Below are 22370 nucleotides of genomic sequence, written 5' to 3'. Positions count from 1 at the left end.
CCGAGGGGACTTCGCCGTCTCGGCGGCTGCAGCCGCCGTTGGTGGATGCACCCCTGACGAGTTGATTGCCCCACGGCTGCCTGCTCTCGGTCCGCGGGCCTCCGCTGCGGCGAGTGAGGTGGAGCTGAGCAGTGTCGAAGGACACCGCAAGGCCGACCTGAGCTCGCGGACCATGGAGACCCCAGCGGGGGCAGGGTCGGGGGGTGCCCAGTGCGACCACGCACAGATGGTGGCCGGAGATGGCATGTCCGCGCCCCAAGAGTGGCAGGCTGGCTCGGCACAGGGGACGGAGGGGGAGGCTCCTTGCCTTGATACGCTTGCGGAGTCCCCAAGCAGTCTGACCAAGAAGCCACTGGGCGAACTCGGCGCCGTTGCAGAGGCGCCCTCTGCTGCACCAGCGGGCGCCATGCACCCTATCCAGAACAACAAAAAGAGGAAAAGCTCTCAAAACACCCCTCATAACTCAGAGGGAAAGGACTTCACAGACTCAGACAATAATAGCGGAGTAATCCTTAGCCCAGCAAATTTTTCCACAAACAAACTGATTAGACAAAAAAGGGACATAGCAATGGCTTTCTTGAAAAAAAGAGCATTAACAAAAAAGATCCTCAAGGAGCAGAGGGAACTTTTAAATCAAGATCGCCAACAACAAAGGAAAGGACCAGGAGTAACAACCCAAAAGGGAGAATCAGGAAAGCCATCTCTGCAAAAGTCTCTGATGTCTCACTCCCTAAAAGACTTCTTCTTCAAACAAACAAAAAGGAAATCAGAATCTGAGGTAGAACTCTCAGACGCCGAATTATTAAACGCTGTCGCAGAAGCTTCTTCAGCTCTCCCAGCTTATAAGCAAAAGAAAACCACATCTGCCCCATCCCAACCCACCCCAGAAGGCATCTCTGGTGCGCAGCCCACCGTCCCAGGCCCTGATACCTCTGTTAACTTGAATGAGAGGAACAACGTCCACAAGCTGCCATCTGGAGCCTCGGCTCTGGCGCAAATCAATCTACTTGACGACGATGTTTCGCCTTATTGTGCGGAGAGGTCCGGACTAGGAAATGATCTACTAATGCCGTCAGTCAACACCACGGTAATCAGTGGACGGGAGCAAAGAAGCCCATTTCAATCGGCGCAGGCTCAACCACTTTTGGCCCAGTTGGGTCAAACAAGGTATAACAGTGACTCCCCAGTCAGGAGATCTTCAACCCAAAGTGGCCTTTCATATAACAACTCAACCCCAATGAGAAACGAAAAACCCAGCAGTACTTTTGGGAATCTTCCCAAAGAGACTCCATCAAAAAAAACAGATCTAGTTACGATCATGTCAGCAATCACGGTGGGTTTGGCCCCGTTTGTAAAGTTATATGAGCCAATCAACAACTCAATGAAAGACTCATTAACCCTATCAGCCTCAATAAACACCTAAGTAACTTTCTTAGAGGGCTTCATTACAGCGATAATCCAACAAAACAGCGAGAAAGAAAAACAACAAGAGGCAAAACTTGCACAACTCTAGAATCTAATTGAAACCAAATTAAATGCAAGTTGTGTACGAGAACCACATCTGAACGTTCAAAAGGACCAAATTTCAACGCTGACCGCAAAGGAACAAAAAACTGATGGTGTAAACACCACTTCTACTAAGTTGACTCTTTGCCCTGGTTTAAAGCCCCGAAATGGGAAAAAAACAAAGATCAATCTAAAGTTGCAACAATCTTCAACATTGCAAAGTCAACTACGCTAATCCCCATCAAAGCTGCGCCTTCAGCCAAAATTCCCACAACGTTTCAAGATGCAGCCTGCCAAAATCCAACAAAGGAACAAGAGATAATTGAACTAGACAATTCCATCGCATCTACAGCCGACTCATCGGATAACCTGTCGCTTTCGGATTTAACAGTCCATTTGGACCACGAAGGAGTCTACGATTCATCAGACGACATGGACCAAAACCGAGAGCGGACGGCAAACCCAGTAGAAAACACAGCCGAGGAGAAACATAAAAAACCATCTACAACTACGTCCTTACCAGAAACGCAGATTCCCACAGCTAACGCTCACGATGAAGCTGACAGAACTCCTTCGGACTCACTAAAGAAAATCCAACAAAATGAGAACCAAATCCCAGAAAAAACTGAAACTCCCAGACAGAGGCAGAAGACTAGTAAAGACCAAAACAGGGCTAAACCGCAGACGGGTTTACCAATGGTCACTAGACCCGCCCAAGCACGTATTTTCAAGATGGAGCAATTGTCAGCCGGGAAAAACTTCCTAATTTTAAACAGAAAGACAATCCTCAAGATACTAGCCAAAATACCAAAGTTGAAATCCTTGGATACGACAGATCTAGTGTTGATCGAACCATATCACAGACACAAAAAGGCCAAAGCGCCAAAGCGTACCTCCACATTACAAAGGCGGCAAGTATTGAGCTAAAGCAAGACGTGATCCTCGCCTTGAAGGAAATGGGTTTCGCCCTCGAAGAAATCATAACACCAGTGCTATCGGAAAAAAACACACATCCCCCAAGCAGATCGACGGAAAATCAGCCTGACCACCAAACGAGCACTGAAATCCAGAACATAAAGAAAAGAGAAGAAATGTACAAGGGGGATGGGGACAGCCGGCGAGGGAGACCCCATCTAAAATACTATGCATCAAATGAAAACGCAAACTACAAAAAATCTAAGTATATAGAAAACAGAAGAAAGAAGGACAGATGGGAGAACAACCAAAGACACGGCTCATCGACTGATCAAAGTACTGAGTGGTCCCATAACAAAAAACGTGAACCTTTGGGTCCTTGGAGATGGCTGAAAAAGGTGCTAAATCCAAATACTCAAGCATAACAACGAAACGTTCCATCAACGTCGTCCTGCTACACGGTTCTTGAGCCTCTCCAAGACTCTAAATCTAAGGAAACATCGATGTGTTCATGGAATACGAGAGGCCACGAACATTTAACCAAACTAGATGCATTTGACCTGGCACAGTTTGACATCATCTGCCTCCAGGAGACCTGGTTGATGGAAAAAGCCTTTGATCGACGGTTACGAAACCTGTATTTCTCCGGCAAGCAAGGGTTTGTATGGCAGACCATCATCTGGCCTCTTAACCGCAGTCAAACTCGGATCAGGCATCTCTATCAAAAAGAAAGTGACAGAATCCTACGGTATTTTAGCTCTACAAACAGAGTGACTCCATCCTGAAAACCCATCACGTAAGAAAACAAAATCCAGCTTAGCCATCTTAAACGTTTATTGGAACCCGCAAAGAACAACCAACACCGAGTTCTGTAACGCTGTTGCAGACACCTTAGATAAATTCACCATCGAATTGGCCACTGACCATATCCTCATCTTGCGGAGACCTGAACGCCAGGTGTGAGCAATTCTCGACAAGCTCCCATCCGTCACCATCTCTAGAACGAGGTGTACTATGGTCAGATTTCATGGATTCCAGAAATTTCCATAACGTGGCAGTGCTGCGCGGCAGCTTCCCAATGATTCCAACCTGGGAACGACTTGACACCTCAGCAACACTGGATTACATCTTCGTTTCACATTCTCTTCTATCGTCTATTGATTCTTACGAAGTCCACCGAACCAAAGCCAGCGACCACAACTTGCTGTCAGTGCCCTTCGAGTCAGTGAGCACTCCTAAAAAATTCTATCCTTTTGACCTAGAAGCATCATCTAGCTCTTCCCAAATCCAACTCACAGCAGCAAACATCAAGGATATTTCTCGCAAATTTTACGAGGCTGATGAAATCGCTGCGTCCTTGCATGCAAGGCCCAATTACCTTCTGCTACTTGTGAACTACAGAAAAAAGCAAAGAAACCATACTTCATCAAGTGAAAACAGGACCCATGAATACGACGCGCAATTTGTGATGAGAAGAAGAGAAGTCTGCAAACTGAGGCGCCATAGCTGCCACAAAATCATATAGAGCCTGGCTGAAGCACCACAAAGTGACCATGTATCAGAACGACGCGGAAAAAATGCTTAAAACCTTGGTGTCAAAAAACTCACAAGATTTCTGGGCATTGATTAAAAATAAAAACAACTAGACAGTCAACCAACTATCTAATGTAATACCAGAATCGACTTGGATATCCTTCTTCGCAGCCCAATTCGCATCCCTACCGGAATCTACTGAAACATATCCATCTCCCGCAGCGACAACATGGGCTGATCTCGCAGACGAAGAAGAGATCTTGGCCACAATTCTGAAACTGAAAACATCTAGGGCACCTGGCCCGGATGGCTTAACCAACATGGACCTAAAACAGCATCCTCAAGAATGGTCCTCTTTAATAGCCAACATTTTCAATCAATGCCAGACAAAGAAACAAATTCCCAAAACATGGACAGTAGCACTGGTAGTGCCCATTTTCAAAAAGGGAAATAGAGACAATCCAGCTAACTACCGGCCTATAGCCCTCCTAGATATTATGGGCAAGATTTTGGCGACTCTCCTCCCGACTAGATTTCACAGATGGGCTAGCACATCTCCATGTCTGGACGAACTTCAAACAGGCTTCGTCAAAAACGCAAGTGCAAGTATCAACATTATGATACTAAACATCATAAAAGAAAATGTGAAGAATGGCGCGCCAAAAGTATTCATAGCGTTCGTAGACCTGACGCAAGCTTTCGATAAAATCAGTCGACAAAAGCTTTGGTTAAAACTATCAAAATGGAATGGTCCGGCAGAAATCCTAGGACCGGTGATCGCCCTCCACACAGGTACAAAGCTGATAGTTCCTCTCAACAAACAAGGTTTGATGTCTGAACAATTTCCATCTGAATGAGGCGTAAAGCAAGGGTGCCCACTTGCCCCAGCCCTTTTTATTGCATTTCTGGGCGTTTATTAACACACCCAACCAGCGGTAAGAGCCTTTCCACCAAATGTAGGAAATATTTCAATATCTAGACTACTTTACGCGGACGACTTAATCCTTATGGACCAGACACAAATTGGGCTCCAGCGCCAACTCAATAACTTTACCAAGTACATCGATGAAAACAATCTGGAAATAAACATCGCCAAATCCAAAATTCTGATCATGGGGAAAACGATCGACCGCCAGAAACAACGGACACTGGTTTGTGAACAATAAGAAGATCGAAACTGTCTCCAGTATTAAATACTTGGGAATAATGTTCGATGCTACACGCTCAGAAAAGGTTACCCACCTGGCCTTGTGGTCGAAAATAAAAACCCTAACAACCCAGACTAAACTTGTAGATCGGAAATATGGAAAGTTTTCACTACTGCCAGTGATCCAATTCTACAAGCAAAAGGTGGTACCATCGCTAATCTATGCAATGGACGCGGCTCTCAACATCCAAGACTCGATATGGCCTAAACTGGAAGGCTTTCTGTGGAAAGCAGTATTGGGCCTCCCAAAAGCAACATCAATTTCAGCTATTAGGCGTGAATTGGGCCTCTTATCAATGAAAGCGTCTGTTAAACAAAGCCAAATGAGACTCCTGCGCAAAATCATTTCTCCAGACGCTCTACCACTATTCAAAGCAATCCAGAAGGAACTCATTCAAGGTCACTGCATTGCCTTGAACAAATGGGAGCAAGAACTACAAACATTTTTAATTGATCTGGCCTGTACGCCAGAGGACCTAATGCAAAATCCGAGCAAGATAAAGAGAAAAATCGCTCAGGAGGACTGGATCCAAACGTGTGAGTCAACAATGGCAAATAAGCTACTCGTTCACCTACCGCCGACAACAAACAAGCTCAACATACCTCTGAACTACTGTATAAAATTTCCCGAGAAAAGGCTACAGAAAATGTTCATGAAAATGAGACTCAACCTAATGCTTACTCAGGAAATTAAAGCTATTCGGACAAAATCCATCTCGAAAACATGTAGACTATGCCCAGAGACTCAAGAGGTGGAAACTGTAAAGCACTTGCTTCTAAAATGCACAAAAACAGCATATCTACGAGAAGCTTTCCTCCTACCTTTAATGTGCGATGTGGCACTCAGAGAGGAAGATATATGGTGGTGTCGCCTGGTTGCTGGCGAAAAAACAAAATGGTCAACTGCGGCGGTAAAGATGCTGGACGCTGCACTTAAACTAGCAATAGAGAGCGATAGCTCACTCAGTACCACATAACAAACTTTTTCATATCTGGTTCGAGATCTTTTCTTATGTACCACTGTGTTTATTCAGATTTTTACTTTATCTTCGTGAAACGGTTCTTCTTCTCCTCTACTAGGTGAGATAAGAGATGTGACTTCTTGTAAAAATCAAATTTTTATTTGATTACAGACAAGTAAATTTAAAAAATAATTTAAAAAAATTACTTTCAATTTGATTTCCAAAGGACCATCCATAATGTATATATGTCATAGAATAGTATTATGGCATTATTTGCAACTCTTTAAAAATACCAGTAGTTAGGTGTGGATTTCCCTTATTTATAATGTTCAAGGTATTAAGTACATTTTGTTTCTGAGTCATGCATAATTCATCATAAACCTGTTTTAGTATAAACGAAAATAAAAGACTCCAAACACAGAAATATGGGCGGAAATATGGGTGTTTCCCAGTGCTCCAGATAAGATTTTGAGGTGGGAGTATTTTACTCCCTGTTTTAAACTTTGAGTGTAAATGTGATTTTAAGAGAGTAAAAATGACTTTTCTCTTTTGCAAGAGAGTAAAATGTATGTGACATCCAGCGACGCATGCACAAACTGTATGGAAATCCTTACCGTACCGCAGCTTTCTGCATTGTGACAGAATACACCTTTTCTTATTTCTCTATGGTCTGGCCATTTGATCTCTCCTGTATATATTTAAATGTTGAAATCACAAAAACCTAACCGGCTTCAGAGAAATACATTCTGTTTCAGAGGTGGCTTTCAATTACATCCATGTAGATAAAAATAAAAAGAAGCCTTCTGGTTTCTGTCAAGAAACCTGACCTTTGCACTGCCCTCTGCTCTAAACCTGTGTGTAAATGTACGCAGGAAAATAAAAAAGCTGTCGTATTTGCAAGATTTTCATGCGTAAAAATGCCTAGTACGCACCTTATCTGGAGACCTGGTGTTTCCATTCATGCCTGCGAGATAGAGAACTTGGTGCCATTTACAAGTTCACTATCAATTTTACTTTGTTACCTGATGAGATATGGAAAGGGCAGCACAATTAGCAATCTGGGGCTCTTCTGAGATTCTTCCTAGGACTTCAGTACTTTTCTATCTCACCTAGATCTCCTCTTAGTGGGCAAAACAGTCACTTACAGTCCCTGAGAGGTAGAGCGTTCCCAACACTCCTTTCTTGTCTCAGGGTCTTCCTTCCTGGCTCTGGGTCTTGCTTGTGGATGAAACCAAAGCTGTCAGATCCATTTATTGGTTTTCCTGGACTCTCCTATGAGGTACTCTCACCATGTACCCTTAGTTGTTCTTACGGAGGTCAGGAGTCAGGCAGTTAGTTGGAACCCAGGGTCCTGCCAGCATTCCCCAACTGGTTGAACTAGAGAAACAAATCTCCAACTTTTCTCGGGCTAGGCTTTCAGCATCTTATTTGGGCCTTTCTTCTGCTACCTCAGGAGGGTACTGAATATGCGTGGGCAAAATTACTGAAAAACAAAATTGTCGAAATTGGCCTCACATTACATTTCACTGGAAGGTGGATTTTTACATGATTGCAATTTTTTACGTTAAATTTAATTTTCCTGAAATTTCATTTTTTTTCATGAAAATTTCATTGGCTCCCAAAAACAAACTTTTGTGGGTAAAAAATAAAATTTCACGCAGAAAACCACTTGAAATGTTTTCTTTCCACGAAATGTTGCATTTTAAAGCTTGAATCATTTTGTGGCCCCAACAAAAAAAATGCTGCGAACGAAAAAAATTAGTTTCAGGTGTGAAGAAATCCCTACAAAAATACCAAAAGGGAACTCCAGGGAGAAAATGCAATCCGGTCAAACCTGGAAGCAACCCAAAGAGATTTAACACATGGGCCAGATGCCTAAATTCACCAATATTGCAGAGAAGCATGAAACAGATTGAGTTAAAAGGAAAAATATTCTATTAGCCCTTAATCTTATAGAAATATCATACATTTTATTTAAATTGCATATGTTAATAACACACAAGCAAAGAAACAGGTAAAAGCTTACAATTGATACTTCGCAATCAAGTGCAATGACACCTATAATGGTATTAGGACATAAAGGATACATATACATACATTGTGTTATACCATCACCAGAAAATATGAAAGACAGTAACACCTATAAGTAAATAATCAACAAGCTAAAAATGCTCAAAATCATAGGGTATATTAAATATAGCACCTCATCAACCAACATGTTTCATTCCCAATCAGTCATTATTAAATACAAGTGAGGGAAATTCTTCAGGGGATCTGTGTAGCCACCGGTATTAAGAAGACGGTGTAACTGATTTGTGGTATTCCATCTCTTTAATGTTTGATAGAAGTGCTAATAGGTGTCTCAATCCGCCTATCTGCTTACTACTTAAAAGTTAGTGAGGCCAGGAGTATCACTGTTCAAGTGGTATGCCGCTGTTTTGTACTGGTTTTATCAGAGCAAACAACCCTCTCTTTTCAGTAAAGGGACATGTCATCTTGCTCGAACTTCCGTTTCTCCAAATCGGTTACCAGCACCTCACTCCTGTCTGTATCGGAAAAGGAAGAAATCCCTAAAAACAGCCGATTTCACCCCACAGGTGAAATTAATGAAGAGGACGGATTTTGCTGTGAATGCAGCAAATTTACAGCAAAGGAAATGTTGACTATTTCGCAAACCCCTAGCCCTGAGGGCACAGAATCCACTGGTCATCACTCCCTCTCCATCTCTTCCTCTTCCCCTCTCTCTAACACTTTCTCATATCCTCTTCGTCTCTCCTCGCTTCTCCTGCTCCTCTTCACTACTCCCGCCTTCTGCTCTCCTCCCCTGCTCTCCATTCTTGCACCTTCTCTCTAGCGCTCTCTCTCTCCTCACTGATCTGCCATACTCTAATCTGCACTCTCCAGCTCTCCTGAAACTCCACCCTCTGACTCCTTAATCTCACACAACCCTGCTGCCTCTCCCTCTGTGTATGCTCAAGCTGGGCTGGAGACTGGCCATGAGAATGTCAGATCAGTGTCAGCTGTGTTTGTGATGCAACAGACTTGATGATAACGTAAAGACTTCACATGCTAAGGTTAGATAGTGACTGCCCGCCATCTTGAAATCAGTCTGTCTGTGTTACATGGTGGTACAGTTCTTGATGGGGACTCCCAGGCTCTGGGTAGCTGTTTGCTGTATGGAGTATGGCTTAATTACAACTGGTGCAGGGCGCAACAGTCTGACTGGGATGTGTCCTGCAGCCATGCCCATTACCGACTCCCACATGCTCATCTCGCTTTAACATACACTATTCATTACTGTTGATTCATGGTTCACAAAGTCCTGAGGACATGGGTCAGTGTTTCCCCAGCTTCCCTTTCCTGATTCTGTCATATTCTGTTAGGGCCAGAACATTGTTTTCGGGTGGTGATAATCCTTTGGCAAACGAGACTAGAGATGTACTCTGTGATTTGGAGGATCCCCATGGTCAAAACACTTTCCTCTTCTAGCCTCCCACATATGACCTTGTCACACTCCATAAAGGTACACCAGTAATAGATGTATCATTATATAAAAGATCCCGAAGGCGAAGGCAGTGCAGTATTTTTGACATTTTGTTTTTTCTTCTAATCTTTTTCCTGGTCTTTATAATTTTTAAAAAGAAATCTTTGTGTAAAAGATTGTAAAAGTGTATAAAAAAAGAACAACGGTATGATAAATATCAGAAAATGTACACAAGCAAGCACGAAAAACTGGGTTTAAAAGGCAGCGAGAGGCAGGAGCCACAAAGATGGCGGGTAAATACAGAAAAAACTGCAGACAAAGTGCACCTGGACTAACCATGCTGCTATACCTATCAAACTCCATCACTCAAAGCCCTCTCATCAAGGGCCCCTTAAACCAGCAAAGACAACTGAACACCCATACACAAATGTATTTCTTTGGAAGCCTCAGAACAAACCATCTGGCTTCCGCATTTTCTCCGCATCCAATGTCAGCATCCTTCTTAACCAGTTCAACTGCACTCTAACGGACTCAGGCAACATCCATGCACCATTGAAACTCTGAACCCACAAAACCAAGTCATCCTCACCATGGTATACACAAGATCTCTCCAATAGTAAATGCGCCATCCACAAACAAAAAAAGATCTGGAGAAAAACACAATTACATGAAGATCTCACCACCTTGAAAAGCCTCCGCTTAGCCTTCAGGAACGTAATCACCTCAGCCAAAGCGCATTAATACACAGCATCCCTAGCAGAATCATCAAGCAAGAACAGAGCCCTCTTCAAAACCACTGCATCAGACCAATACCAACCATTGTGGTACCTGAATCCATGGTGAGATGTAATGCAATCTTTGAGATGTACGCAAGATGTACTTCACAGACAAAAATCAAAAAGGTTCATCACCACATTGATGACACCGTACCCACCATACTCATCCCCATCTTACTACTATGCCATGTTCCAAGATGGTCAGAATTCAAGAACATAGCACTGAAGAACTCGCAACCATCCTTGCATCACTTAAGGCCAACTCCTCCAAGGGTGATGTCATCCCAGTCTTCGTCTTAAGGAACATTTCAAGAAAGTTACTCATGCCTTTCCTCGATGCTATTAAAACCTCACGAATGCAAGATATCTTTGCTGATGCGTTGGAAACTGGCCATATCTTTCCCTTACTGACATAGCCCACACTCAACATGGCTGACCTAGTAAACCACCACCCCACCAACCATCCACCTTTCATTGGAAGCATCCTCTAGAAGACTCTAACAATCCTACTACACGATGAAATCTAACACAACCTATACCAGTCCGACTTCCATCCATGATGCAACACTGAGACCACCACCACCATCCAGATCATCAATGAGATACTTCTCATCATGGACAAAGATGATCCATGTGTCCTGGTCATGCTCGATCGTTCTGCATTTTACACGGGTTACCACAAAGCGCTACTCAACAACCTCTCTTCATGCATGGGATTCAATGGTAAAATCCTTCAATGGTTTGACTCTAACCACATTAACAAACACCAGCTCATCCAGATGTGCATCTGCAGATTTCCATTATGCCCATTGTCAAGCAGAGACTCACAATGCTCCACCCTCGCTCCTATCAGCTTTCACCGCTACATGGAGCCAATGGGGGCACTCCTGGCCAAATTCAACATCACAATTCTGATGGCCCCTTCCTTAGAATCCTTCTTACTTTGCCCTTACTTGTTTTGTGGTATAATTACAGTGCAAATCTTGCCACAGACACTTATTTATTAGTTTAATTTAGCACAAACACTGATGAATTTTTTTCCGTTTAAGTTATTTCACCCTCACATATCTATCAGTTCTGCCTTAAATTATACTGGCTTCAGTGCAACCCAAGGAGAAACCCCAACCTTCATGGCAGCTCTTCATTGAAACCCCTTTACTTTAAAGGTTTCAAATTAAGCCTTTTTCCTATCTGAGTCTACACAGAGGTGTTTGAGGGGAAGCCAATTCACTACTTGTGTTACCATTTCAAATAGGCATGGCGAATCCAAGGTGGGCCGGCTCCAAGCTTTAGAATCCTCTAGCACATCCATTATCAAATATGTCATAGAACATTGCATCATTATAGCGATGAAAAATGGATGGTGCATTTCCTAGGACGAAAGACATAAACATTTTTAAAGTGACCCATGAGGGTCTTGAACACTTTCTTCTATTCATCCATTTTCTTTATTTGCAGGATGTTGTAGCCCCTCCACCGACCAGGTCCAACTTTGCGTATATCTTAGAAGGACAAAGGTACTCAATGATATCAAGAATTGAGGCAAACTGGTACCTGTCTTTCAGAGTGATATCATTCAGTCTTCTGTAGTTCACTCAGGGACATAAGGTGCTTTCTGTCTCAGGAACAAAGAACAAGTGTGCCCCCTCAGGTGGACAAGACTGAGTAATATACCCTCTTTCCAGGCAGTCCTTTAGATAGTTTTGCAAAACTTTCCATTCCTGTCCTGTTAAAGAATAAATGCTTCCATGAGGGATGGGCTGCCCTTCGAGTAGTTGTGTCTTGCAGTGCTATATTTGGTGCATTGGTAGTGTGATAATTTCGGGTTCCACAAACACACCAGATTAATCATAATGCGCACTTGGTAGAGTGGGACAATCATTGATCCAATTCTCAAGCAGTTCTCCCTAGGATTGTAGCGTGGACACGTGGCTCTCTAGACTTGCATAGCATGTGCAGGTACATGCATCTGAACAGAAGATCAAAGTATGTGTGGTCCAGTTAATTAGAATGTTATGGGTAGGTAACTAAGGAGGCCCAACACCCTTGGACGGACTACAGATGATGTCCAAGGCTAAAGCTACAATTCTATAAATGTCTTTACAAATACCACAAAGTTATCCAACATAGGGCTGCAGCAGAAACATATGGGGGCTGCCTTGGCAAGTATGCAGTATGCTTCCTGTTAACTTGTTCAATATGTAGATGATCTTTGTCTTGTCCTACTGAAAATGCTTACAATTATTGTGGAATTTGTTTACATTTTGTGGGTCTCTTGAATTCAATGGTATAGGGCTGAGAAATAAAATGTTCTGATGCTGCCATTACTGGTCCCTGAAACGTACCTTCTTTGAGCATCTTTACATCTTTCTTCAGGGAGGACACTTCCTGTCTCAGTGTTGTAATCACTTCCTTGGGCACTAGAAAGTATTCCATGTCTGAAGAGGGTAGACATCTCAATCTGATGGAAGACCTGCGCTCACTTGCACTACATAGCTGGTTTTGAAGTTAGTGCAGGCTGCTGAGGGAAGGGCGAGACATCTGGGTCCAGTGTGTTTTGGCCCTGCCGGGGTGTAGTGTAGGAAGTGAACAACTAGGAAGCGGCCGACCAACTGTTTAAACAGAAGAGGCCGCAAGCTGCCTAGCTCCCCACTCCATGGTCTCCAGCAAACCACACTTTAAGTAGAGTAAGAACAGTGCATGCACTGTGTATCCGGACTGGACCATCAGTTGTTAGCCAACAGAACATCCGTAAAGAGTTGCAGGAAGGATGGGCCGGCCAGGACAAAACAGGGCAATGACCAAGGTAGAGCTGAGCATAAAAGAGTGGAGGAATGGTAGTACAGGTACTGGAAGGAGGTATAATGATAAAACGTATCCTCGGGAGGATAGCTCAGCGGCAACGTGCTTGTCTTGGAAACAAGACGACACGGTGCAACACGAGTCAATCCCCTAGTCCGCGCTTAGAAACCTCTGGGTATTAAGCGCGTTATAAATAACCTATCATATCATATCAAGACGAGAGAGAGAATCTAAGACTGCAGACAAAGGGTTGAAACAGGATAGGCAACCAATACTGACAGTAGCAAGGTCTGGAGTGTGCAATGTGTTAAGATGTTATGATCACTAAGAGTGTCCTTTTTTGGAAACCACAGTGGGAAGCAGAAAGCATGCTTTGTTCTGGCATTGCCAGGGAGATGGAGGAAGTGGTACGCAGTGCCTGTGATTAATGCAGCCTGTTCTCCCCCGTGCTACTAGGTAGCGTACCACCAGAAAACATGCATGTCAGCCCACCTTACCGCTTCTGCCGGGATCCCCTGCAACCAGAAAAATGCAGGGGGTAGCAACAGAGCGAATTGAAATGACCAGCCAAACACCAATGGCGAAGCACCTGCTAACTCCAAGGTAAGCCTGTCGAGGACGAGGCTGTGACATTGAACACAATAGAAAAATTAGAACAGTGAATGGTGTTGGGCAGGCTGCCAGAAAGACATATTCGTTTTTTGCTAGCACCTAAGAAGGAGATGATAATTGCAGGTAAGTGTTTCAATTAAAGGAATTACATGTTCCACTTTTGAGACTGGGAGATCAAGTTAATCTTTTTAAATTGGCAACCAAGTTTGGTATACTTTAAGAATTAGGTCAAAATGGTTATTGTAACAATGCATGATCTAAAATTAGACCTGTATTGATTTTATACTGGCATTTTAAATAATGCAGTAATTGTATTTTATACTGCCCTAACACTTTTGTAATAAAGAATATGTATTCCATACTGCTATATTTTGCACTTTGCTCCATTCTTTGTGAATTATTAGTTATTTCCTTGAAGAATCACTTTTTTGAGACTGCGTGATACGCTGGATTTGCACTTTAATCACAGAATATTTGTTGGCTTTAAGTCTGACTGTTGAAATACTACTGACCCTCTTCTTCTCATAAATAATCTATCTGCATTTAAATAAGAGATAATTGAGGTTATGGGGTGGCTGCTATAACAATGAGGTACAATATTATTTATACAATGTTTGTAATGGCTGAAAAACAGTACACAGTTATGTACTTCGCACACGCACCCATTAGACCACTTTGATAAGGATATTGGTTTGATGAACATTTAATTCAACCCTTAAGCAGTGGTGGTGGCCAAATCCTTAAAGAGACGAGAGCTGCAACAGAACTGCATGTCACCAGACTCATCTTATATTTCTGCTTTTCTTTTTATTGTAGCTGGGATGCATAGCTACCTCAACGTCACATTATGTGCACATAAAGAAGTTGTAACAAGAAGGATTTCATTTCTAGAAAGGCGCTTTATCAAAAAATGGGATTACTACATTGCCGCTGAGGAAGTCATCTGGAACTATGCTGCTCAAAAATCAGAGAGCTCTGACAGGTAAGAGGCCTGATGATTATACCTCTGATTGCATTAAAAAGATGTATCTGAATTCAGTACAGACAACATTAACGTACAGACGCTCACTCTGTACTACTACAAATTCAACCATGAACTCACTTTATTTATGGCACTGATGTAGCTTGCCTAGTATTTCAAATGAGTGTTAAGGTTGCATTTGTATGGTATGGAGTTAATGGGCCTCATTACGGGTCTGGCGGTAGCCGTGCCTGTAACAAAGGCATGGCTGCCACCAGACCAGTGATTTTACCTGCACCCGCAAATAGGCAATTACCGGGTCATGCCATCCCCATTCGGCCCCATAGGGCTAAATGGGAATGGGGAGCTCGGATGCACCGGCACCGTTCACAACGGTGCCGGTGCATTCACGAGTTGTGCTTGCGGGTGCCACACTGCCCGCTAGGTCCGACCAAGCAGGCAGAACGAGACCCGCAAGCACAACTGGTAGTATGGGGGTACGGTAGCAACGTGATGGTAGTGATACCGGCGCCGTTGTTGCCATACCGCCATAATTGAAATGAGGCCCAATGTTTATTCTTAGAGGTTCATGCTGGAATTTGTACCTTAATGTTGTTATTTGTACTGTTTGTAGATGTTACGTCACATTTAGTTGGAGTAACCTTAGCATTTATTTTAAAACTAATGTAGAAGCCTGTGTACGCGGGCTAAAGTGTAGGTTTTAATTAACACAGTAGTACCACTATTTAGCCTAAGACAACAGCTCCCTCTACTGCCGACAACAGGCAAAGCTATGACTGCATCGGACAAACATACAATGGCAAACATACATCTGGCCTTTTATTATTATTGAGATGTTTTAGTATTTTATTTCACTGTTATTTTGGAGAGCATGGCATAGACGTGTGTAGTGTAAGAGCATGTAGCGTAACAGCTTGTGATGTGAAAGTGCGTGGCATAAGAGTGTTTGGCGCAACAGTGCGTGCCATTCGTGTGTATGGAATATGAGTGCATTGCGTGAATGTGTGTGCTTAAGAGCATGTGCAGTAATAATGTGTCCCTTAAGAGTGTGTGTTTTAAGTGTGTGTGTGTCATAGAGTGTTTTGTCATAAGTGTTTGTGGTGTAAGGCATGTAAGTGTTCGGTGTGTAAGTGTCTGGCAAATAAGTGTATGGCTTTTAAGTACGGTGTGACTATTTGGTGTAAAGTTATATGAAATTGACATGTCCTGCATGGTTCCAATACATATGGAAATTCACATTAAAGTGGTGGTTGATACATTTTAATACATGTAGGATCCGTATAAATGTATTACATTCAGTACATGTACACAGTTTTATCTTATATGTCTTATATGGGTATGTAATGTTACACCAAAGTCAGTCCTGACTTTATGTGAGATTTTATTTGTATAGAAGTGTACATGTACAAAATGTAGTTCTCCTACGCGTATGTGAACAGTTCATATAAAAGATGTACATTCTTTTTGCACATGTCTTATGCACCTAATACACATATGAAAACTCACATTAAAATAAGTCCTTGTGGCATAGGAGAATGTGGTCTAAGTGTGCTTGTAGGCTAGCTTGAACTGTCAAATGGAAACGCGATTTACTTTTAACAGTTTGCACCCCAGCCACGCATGTCCACTGGGCCATGCAATGCACAGGGTGTTTTGCTCCCCCTTCCTTGTATGGCCCATTGGGAATGCAGGCTGGGGTAATGCATGTTTGCATTACATTTGTATGTGTATGGGGGCACTTCTGCCTCACCCGCACATAGAAATGGATCAGGGCAGTTTGTCAGAAGCACCTGACTCCTACACGCCTGTGCAAGAACCAGGAGGTGCGTTTCGCTTCTTGGTTCCTGTTAATGCTGCATGGGAGCCAAAGGGTTTACTGGTGGCTGGCTGAGGATCAGGGCTGTGTGCATGAAAGATTTCATTTTTTTATGTTTTATATGTGTGTGAATCTGTGAGTGTCTTATGCATGCTTACGCCTGTAAATGAGTGATTGAATGCTGATTGTGAGTAGGAGTGAGTGAATGTGTTTTGTATATGTGTGTGCGCATGTGTGTTTGTGCTAGGCCCGGGGAACGAGTTTGGGAGTGGAGTTTTGGGCAGTGGTGGGTGCACGTTAACAACACATTCTTTACTGGGCATCTCTTGTTAGGCCAGATTGTATGCAGTACTCTTTGGGTGCACTACAACAACCCTGACCTCCTGGCAATAGGAACCCAACCTTTGGTATAAGTCTGTACTACACTGGTTGGTAGCGTGTTGAGCTGTAGGGGAGTTACACAGAGATTCACAGTGACAAGTATTCAAATAAACACTTACACACAAGGTTTCTTGAATAAACAATTATTAATGTATTTATCAGTCAGTTAGAATAAGCCTTCAGAAGGGAGCAATATAAAAGCAACACACAAATACACTTCTAAACTACACACTAATAGTTTCTAAATCAGTAAAGACCCTTTTTGGGACTCAGGTGACTTCAATAGCTAGGGTGCCGGGGACATTAAGAAACATTTAGAACATTCTTAGCAATTGGTCAAAGGAAAAGGTTATTAGAACACACAAGAGAGCACAAATATTCTTAAGCAGGCAAATACTTTTGGATCCCCCTAAGCAGAGTCATTCAGTGTGACAGGTAAGTAAACGGGCAAAAGTCTATAGTATCTACTTACTTTTCATGAGTGAATAGTAATAGTAAGTAAATGGGCAAAAGTCTATAGGAGCTGAAGTACTTCTGGTAGGTAAGTTGAAAAGTCTTTGCACAATGGTTTAGAAGTCTTTCAAGAAAAGAAGAATCAATGTAGGGCCACAAGCTGTTTAGACCTGTGAGTAGTAGCAAGCAATTCTACAATAAGAGGTAAGTTCCCTCAGACTTTACAGTACCTTTGGAATGAAGAAAAAGTGCAGCAGATGACTCCTGTTCCTGTGCTTCTCTGCAGAATTTACTTATCTCACTGTTCCTGGGCCTCAGTCGTGGGGAAAAGGGGGAGTACGTTGGAGGACTCTTGCACTGCAATGGGACGGTCACCACTCGCAACCGGCAATCTTCAAACAATTGGCACTTCGGTGTTTCAGCTCCTCGCGACTACTGCAAATAGCAACACTGCGGTTCCTGGCTGTCAAGATGGACTCAGGCTCGGTCAGTCCTGCTTCCTGGGAGTCTGGAGGATCTTCCTGGAGCTCTTGGCCAACTTAAAAGCAGCAAACACAATCTGGTGTTCCCATCCCTGGCTATTCGGTTTCCAGCAGCAACTCTGTGGAAATTCAACCAAATCCGAAAAGATGTCCATGTGGCTTACTTCGGAGTTGATTGGTCCCACCAACTCAAGGGGAGAAATCGTCCTTGCAGGGGCTTCTCTGGCGATACGGATTTGGAGTTTCAGCACAGCAGCAGGGTTTCACCGGGCAAACCAACGGTCTAGGAGTTGCAGCAGGCGTCCTCTTCACGTTCTTCTTCGGTTCCTTCGTCCAGTGGTCGACTCTGACTTCCAAGTCAAAAGCCTCGCCTTTTATTCCGGTTTCTCCCATTCATTCCAGCCTAGCTGTCAGTCACCCAGCAGGGTGGCTGTCCTTGCTGGGAAGTCAGCCAGCCAATTACCACAGAGTACATTTGAGTCTCCTAGGAGACTAAGCAAAGGGAGTTTCCGGCACCTCCCTCACTTCCAGCCCGCGTCAGACACCCTGGAGCCAGAGGTGGGCTTCACTCATGAATCCCGCCAAAGGCAAAGCGAACAAAGGAACCAAACCTGGTTCGGCGTGCACAGTAAACCTCAAGAAGGACCTTTCCTCAAAGAATTGGTGAAAAAAGAAGACCGGGCCATTTTGACAAAAATGGCACCCTTGGGTGCTTTACTGCAGCTGCGAACGCAGCCCATGGTAAATGCACACCACGGTAGTTAAAAGTAAACCACTGCCACCAGCCAGTCAGCATGGAAAGGGTAACATAAAAGTGTTACCTGAGAAGCTACACAAAGGGGATACTAAGCACCCCCTCCAGCACCCTATTGTAAGATAGTGTGTGCTGGGTCTAGAATGTTACAAATATAAGTAAAGTCAGTTTCACTTTACTGCTCTGGGAAACAGTAGTTTATCCCAGAGAATGTATTTAAACCTTTGGGAAATCTGGAAGACTTACCTGTGCCACTGCACTGAAGGTGCTGTGTGACACAATTTAAAAGATGATGCCTGCGGAGTTTGTCAGGCTCCATAACCAAAGGAAACACAAAATTCAGAAACACAGAGAGAGTGGGAAAAAAGGGCCACACTCTCTCCAGGTTAAAAAAAACCAAGTCCTCAAAATCCAGCAAAGTTGCTGGGTATCTCTAAGGTGGAGAGAATTAGCAAATTTCTGAGAATTCTCCCTAACATCTCTCATAGATGACCAGTAAAAATCATCATACTTTCTTTTACCAAATGGCAGTTGATATAGGAAAGGATAATGTGTTATTATGTGGTTTGTACACCATTTTGGGGGCAACTAGTCCAGCCATTTCTTTTTGTGGCATGACTTTTTACTGGATACCTATGATATGCAAGCATGTTAAGCGTTATTACTTGGCCGAAATAGCATTTTGGGGCAGCCAGTCTAGTACTTTCATACTGTGACGTGGCTTTTTCTGTCCATCTATGATAAACCAATCATGATATGTTGGCATTCTGGGGTAGCCACTTTATCCCTGTTTTACTGTGTCATGATATTTTTTACTGGGCATCTATGATAAACCAAACATGGTATGTGTTATTACTTGGCTAGAGTGGCATTTTGGGGCCGGCAGTCTAGCCCTTTCTTACTTTGGCATGGCATTTTATTCTGGGCATCTATGTTACAGTAAGCATGATAAGTGTTATTACATGGATAGAATGGCATTTTGGTGCAGCCAGTATAGCTATTTCTTACTGTTGCATGGCAGTTTATATTGGGCATCAAGATAAAACCAACAGTATAAGTGTTATCACATGTCTAGACTGGGCTACATTGTGCAGCCAGTTTGTACATATGTTCTTATTGTGGCATGGAATTTTAAAGGCAAAGCCAACAGGAGTATTTTCGTATGTGAGGCTACTGCGATATGTTGGCAGAGCCAGTGTGGACATGTTGTCTTAATGTTTGATTACTGGAATTATGTGCAAAGCAAACATGAGAATGTTCTTATATAATAATTCTGGCATTTATTTTGGTGCCGGCTGCATGGAAATGTCTGGCTGCAGCCAGTGTGAAAATGTTTTTGTGTTGGCATATATTGTGGGCTGAAGAAACATCATTAAAATGCGCTGGTAAATGCTCCTGTGCACTGTTGGCAACTTGAATCTATTGAATTTTTGGATTGGAATTACCCTACAAAACTAATTGCAAACTGTCTGGCTTTTTACCCAGTTTTTCACAGTAAGTGTGCCGAATAATGCACAATGATTTTAGCACAATATTAAATACACATTTTAAACGCCCATGGTTGGTTTGAGTTCCCTCACTGTGCTTGGTCGCTCTGGCATATGTGTGGGAACTATTTACAATCCTCCAATTAAAAAATGGTGCTGCCGTCACTCCTCAGTAGACCGTGCCCTCCATAACACCTGACCACCTCGAAGAGGCATGCTTTTCCCAATAAGCACGGCTTGTGGGACTTGAGAGAGTAAGTCCTAGAGTAGTGTAGGAGGGACCACATTCAGAGGTTTTCAATGTATTCAGAGGGGTAACAAAACTATTCCATTTGTGGAAGCTATAGGGATGAATTTAGCCCCTCTCCTAGATGGATGTAGGGAGGATGTACTAAAACATTCTATGGATTAAGTATGTTGGGTAATGAGGTGCATGAATCTGGTTCCCCTTGCTATTCGTCACATAAGTGAAAGTGATTATGGTTTTCTCTCTGGACTTTAGGTAAAGCGCATGAATTCCTCCTCCCTCCAAAGCAGGACCATCTTTACCAGTTGCTGGGATAGAGTCTCAATCCATTCTCATTCACTTTCTTCTCAAAAACAATTGATGAGCCTTACATTTCTGCCTTCTGAATTAATAACAGAAATCAGCAATGTTTTCTGGAAGCCAGAAACGAGTTAACTGGAAAAGGGTTCATGCACTTGTGTATATATTTAATGCTTTGTGTATAAGAAAGCAGTTTATTCTCTGAATGTATCTACTCAGTGATATTGTTTTTCAGTAGCCATTCCTGGTTTTCAAGTTGATTCTTGCAAATCTTGCTTGATTGCCATTCCTGACAATAACAAGTTTATCATTCACAACATTTAAAGAAGAAAGCAGTCAGAGATATTTTGAAATACTCCTCATTCCATTCACCAGGCAACACCATACATGACATGTTAACGTTGTTTTGACAGGTCTGACACACAACCCTTTGGCGCTTTTTTGTGTTATTTTAAACCGGTGGATAGCAATATCTTCAGCAATTTTCAGGTTGAATCATGTTTATGTAATTTTCCAAACTCTCTAATTCTCCATCCCACAAATACTCTAAAATACAGTAGCCACTGTTTCGCTGAACTGATTACAGTACCTAGGGTAATGACACAGCGTGTTTGTGTTTGAGACTTGAAGCAATCCTTTCCGATTGTTTAACTCTGTACCTTTTCTCGACAGGTCACACTCTCTTGCTAAGAACCAGTATAAAAAAGTTATCTATAGACAGTACACTGACGAAAGCTTCACGAAACGTACGGAGCAGTCATCTGAGAAGGGAATCCTAGGTCCTGTCATTAGTGCTCAAGTTAAAGACACAGTGAAGGTATGTGTAAAAGATCATAATGATTTAGTCTTGAATAGCATTATCCAATTTGTATTTGTATTTTGTATTGTGTTTATTTGTATAGTGCGCCTTGCCCAAGGGCATCTGGGTGTATATCTTAAGGTTACATAGACAGAAATTTGTTTTACAGGCATATAGTAGTGGGTAAGAGTACAGTAAGGTAAATTTAACATAAGTATGTACAGAAAAGATAAATATTACAAGGCAATGTGTAGGTGGTCAGAATACCATAGTGTAACAGGTTAACATACAGGTAATATACAAAGGTCAGGTCGCAATACTCCGCAGTTTTTGACACAGTTTCTCTGAGGTGGATGTTGAAGCCAAAAAACAAACTACTGTGGGAATTTCTTTTTGCTTTTCGCTGTAATCTTGTTGTTTGAAAGTGCACAATATATTGTACATTCTCCAGCGTTGGATCTTTCACAGATTCACATGCTGTTGGAATATTCCCCATCCTCAGGCTGGGAGTGCTTGGTAACATTAAAATCAGTTTACATTTCCATTTTAAAAATGCTGTCACTTGTGCTCTATTAGAGTAATTTTGGGTCATATTCGCCAACAGCCAATTGACAGGTCCCCTTAAGCACCAACCCCGGAGCCCATGTTCAGATTTTTGACTGCACGTTCAGTGTTGGGAGTCTTCAAAAATTCTCTCCATTATTTTTGATTTATCAACTAATTCTTAGTTTTTCCGGCTATTTCATCAACTCTTCATGATGCCAGAAAGTTCATCCACCCATCAGTGGCATTGTTCCAGCTTCTCCATGCCTTTTGGGGTCCTTTAATTGAAGTCTTGGACCTGTCCATGAGGCTATGGCTGACACCAGGAA

The 22370-nt window shown here is 42.7% G+C and overlaps 1 protein-coding gene across 1 annotated transcript in view; it reads left to right on the top strand.

Moving 5' to 3' along the window:
• Positions 1-22370, top strand: part of F5 (coagulation factor V) — a 1375529-nt gene that overhangs the window by 388683 nt on the left and 964476 nt on the right. The window contains exons 7-8 of the mRNA XM_069636481.1: positions 14614-14779; positions 21372-21516. Of these exons, the coding sequence (XP_069492582.1) occupies positions 14614-14779; positions 21372-21516 (311 nt within the window). The remainder of the gene's footprint in view (positions 1-14613; positions 14780-21371; positions 21517-22370) is intronic.

Source organism: Ambystoma mexicanum, chromosome 7p, assembly GCF_040938575.1.
Source record: "Ambystoma mexicanum isolate Mex_15411 chromosome 7p, UKY_AmexF1_1, whole genome shotgun sequence".
Taxonomy (NCBI): domain Eukaryota; kingdom Metazoa; phylum Chordata; class Amphibia; order Caudata; family Ambystomatidae; genus Ambystoma; species Ambystoma mexicanum.
Note: the sequence above shows the minus strand (reverse complement) of the source record. Positions and strands in the feature narration are given on the sequence as shown.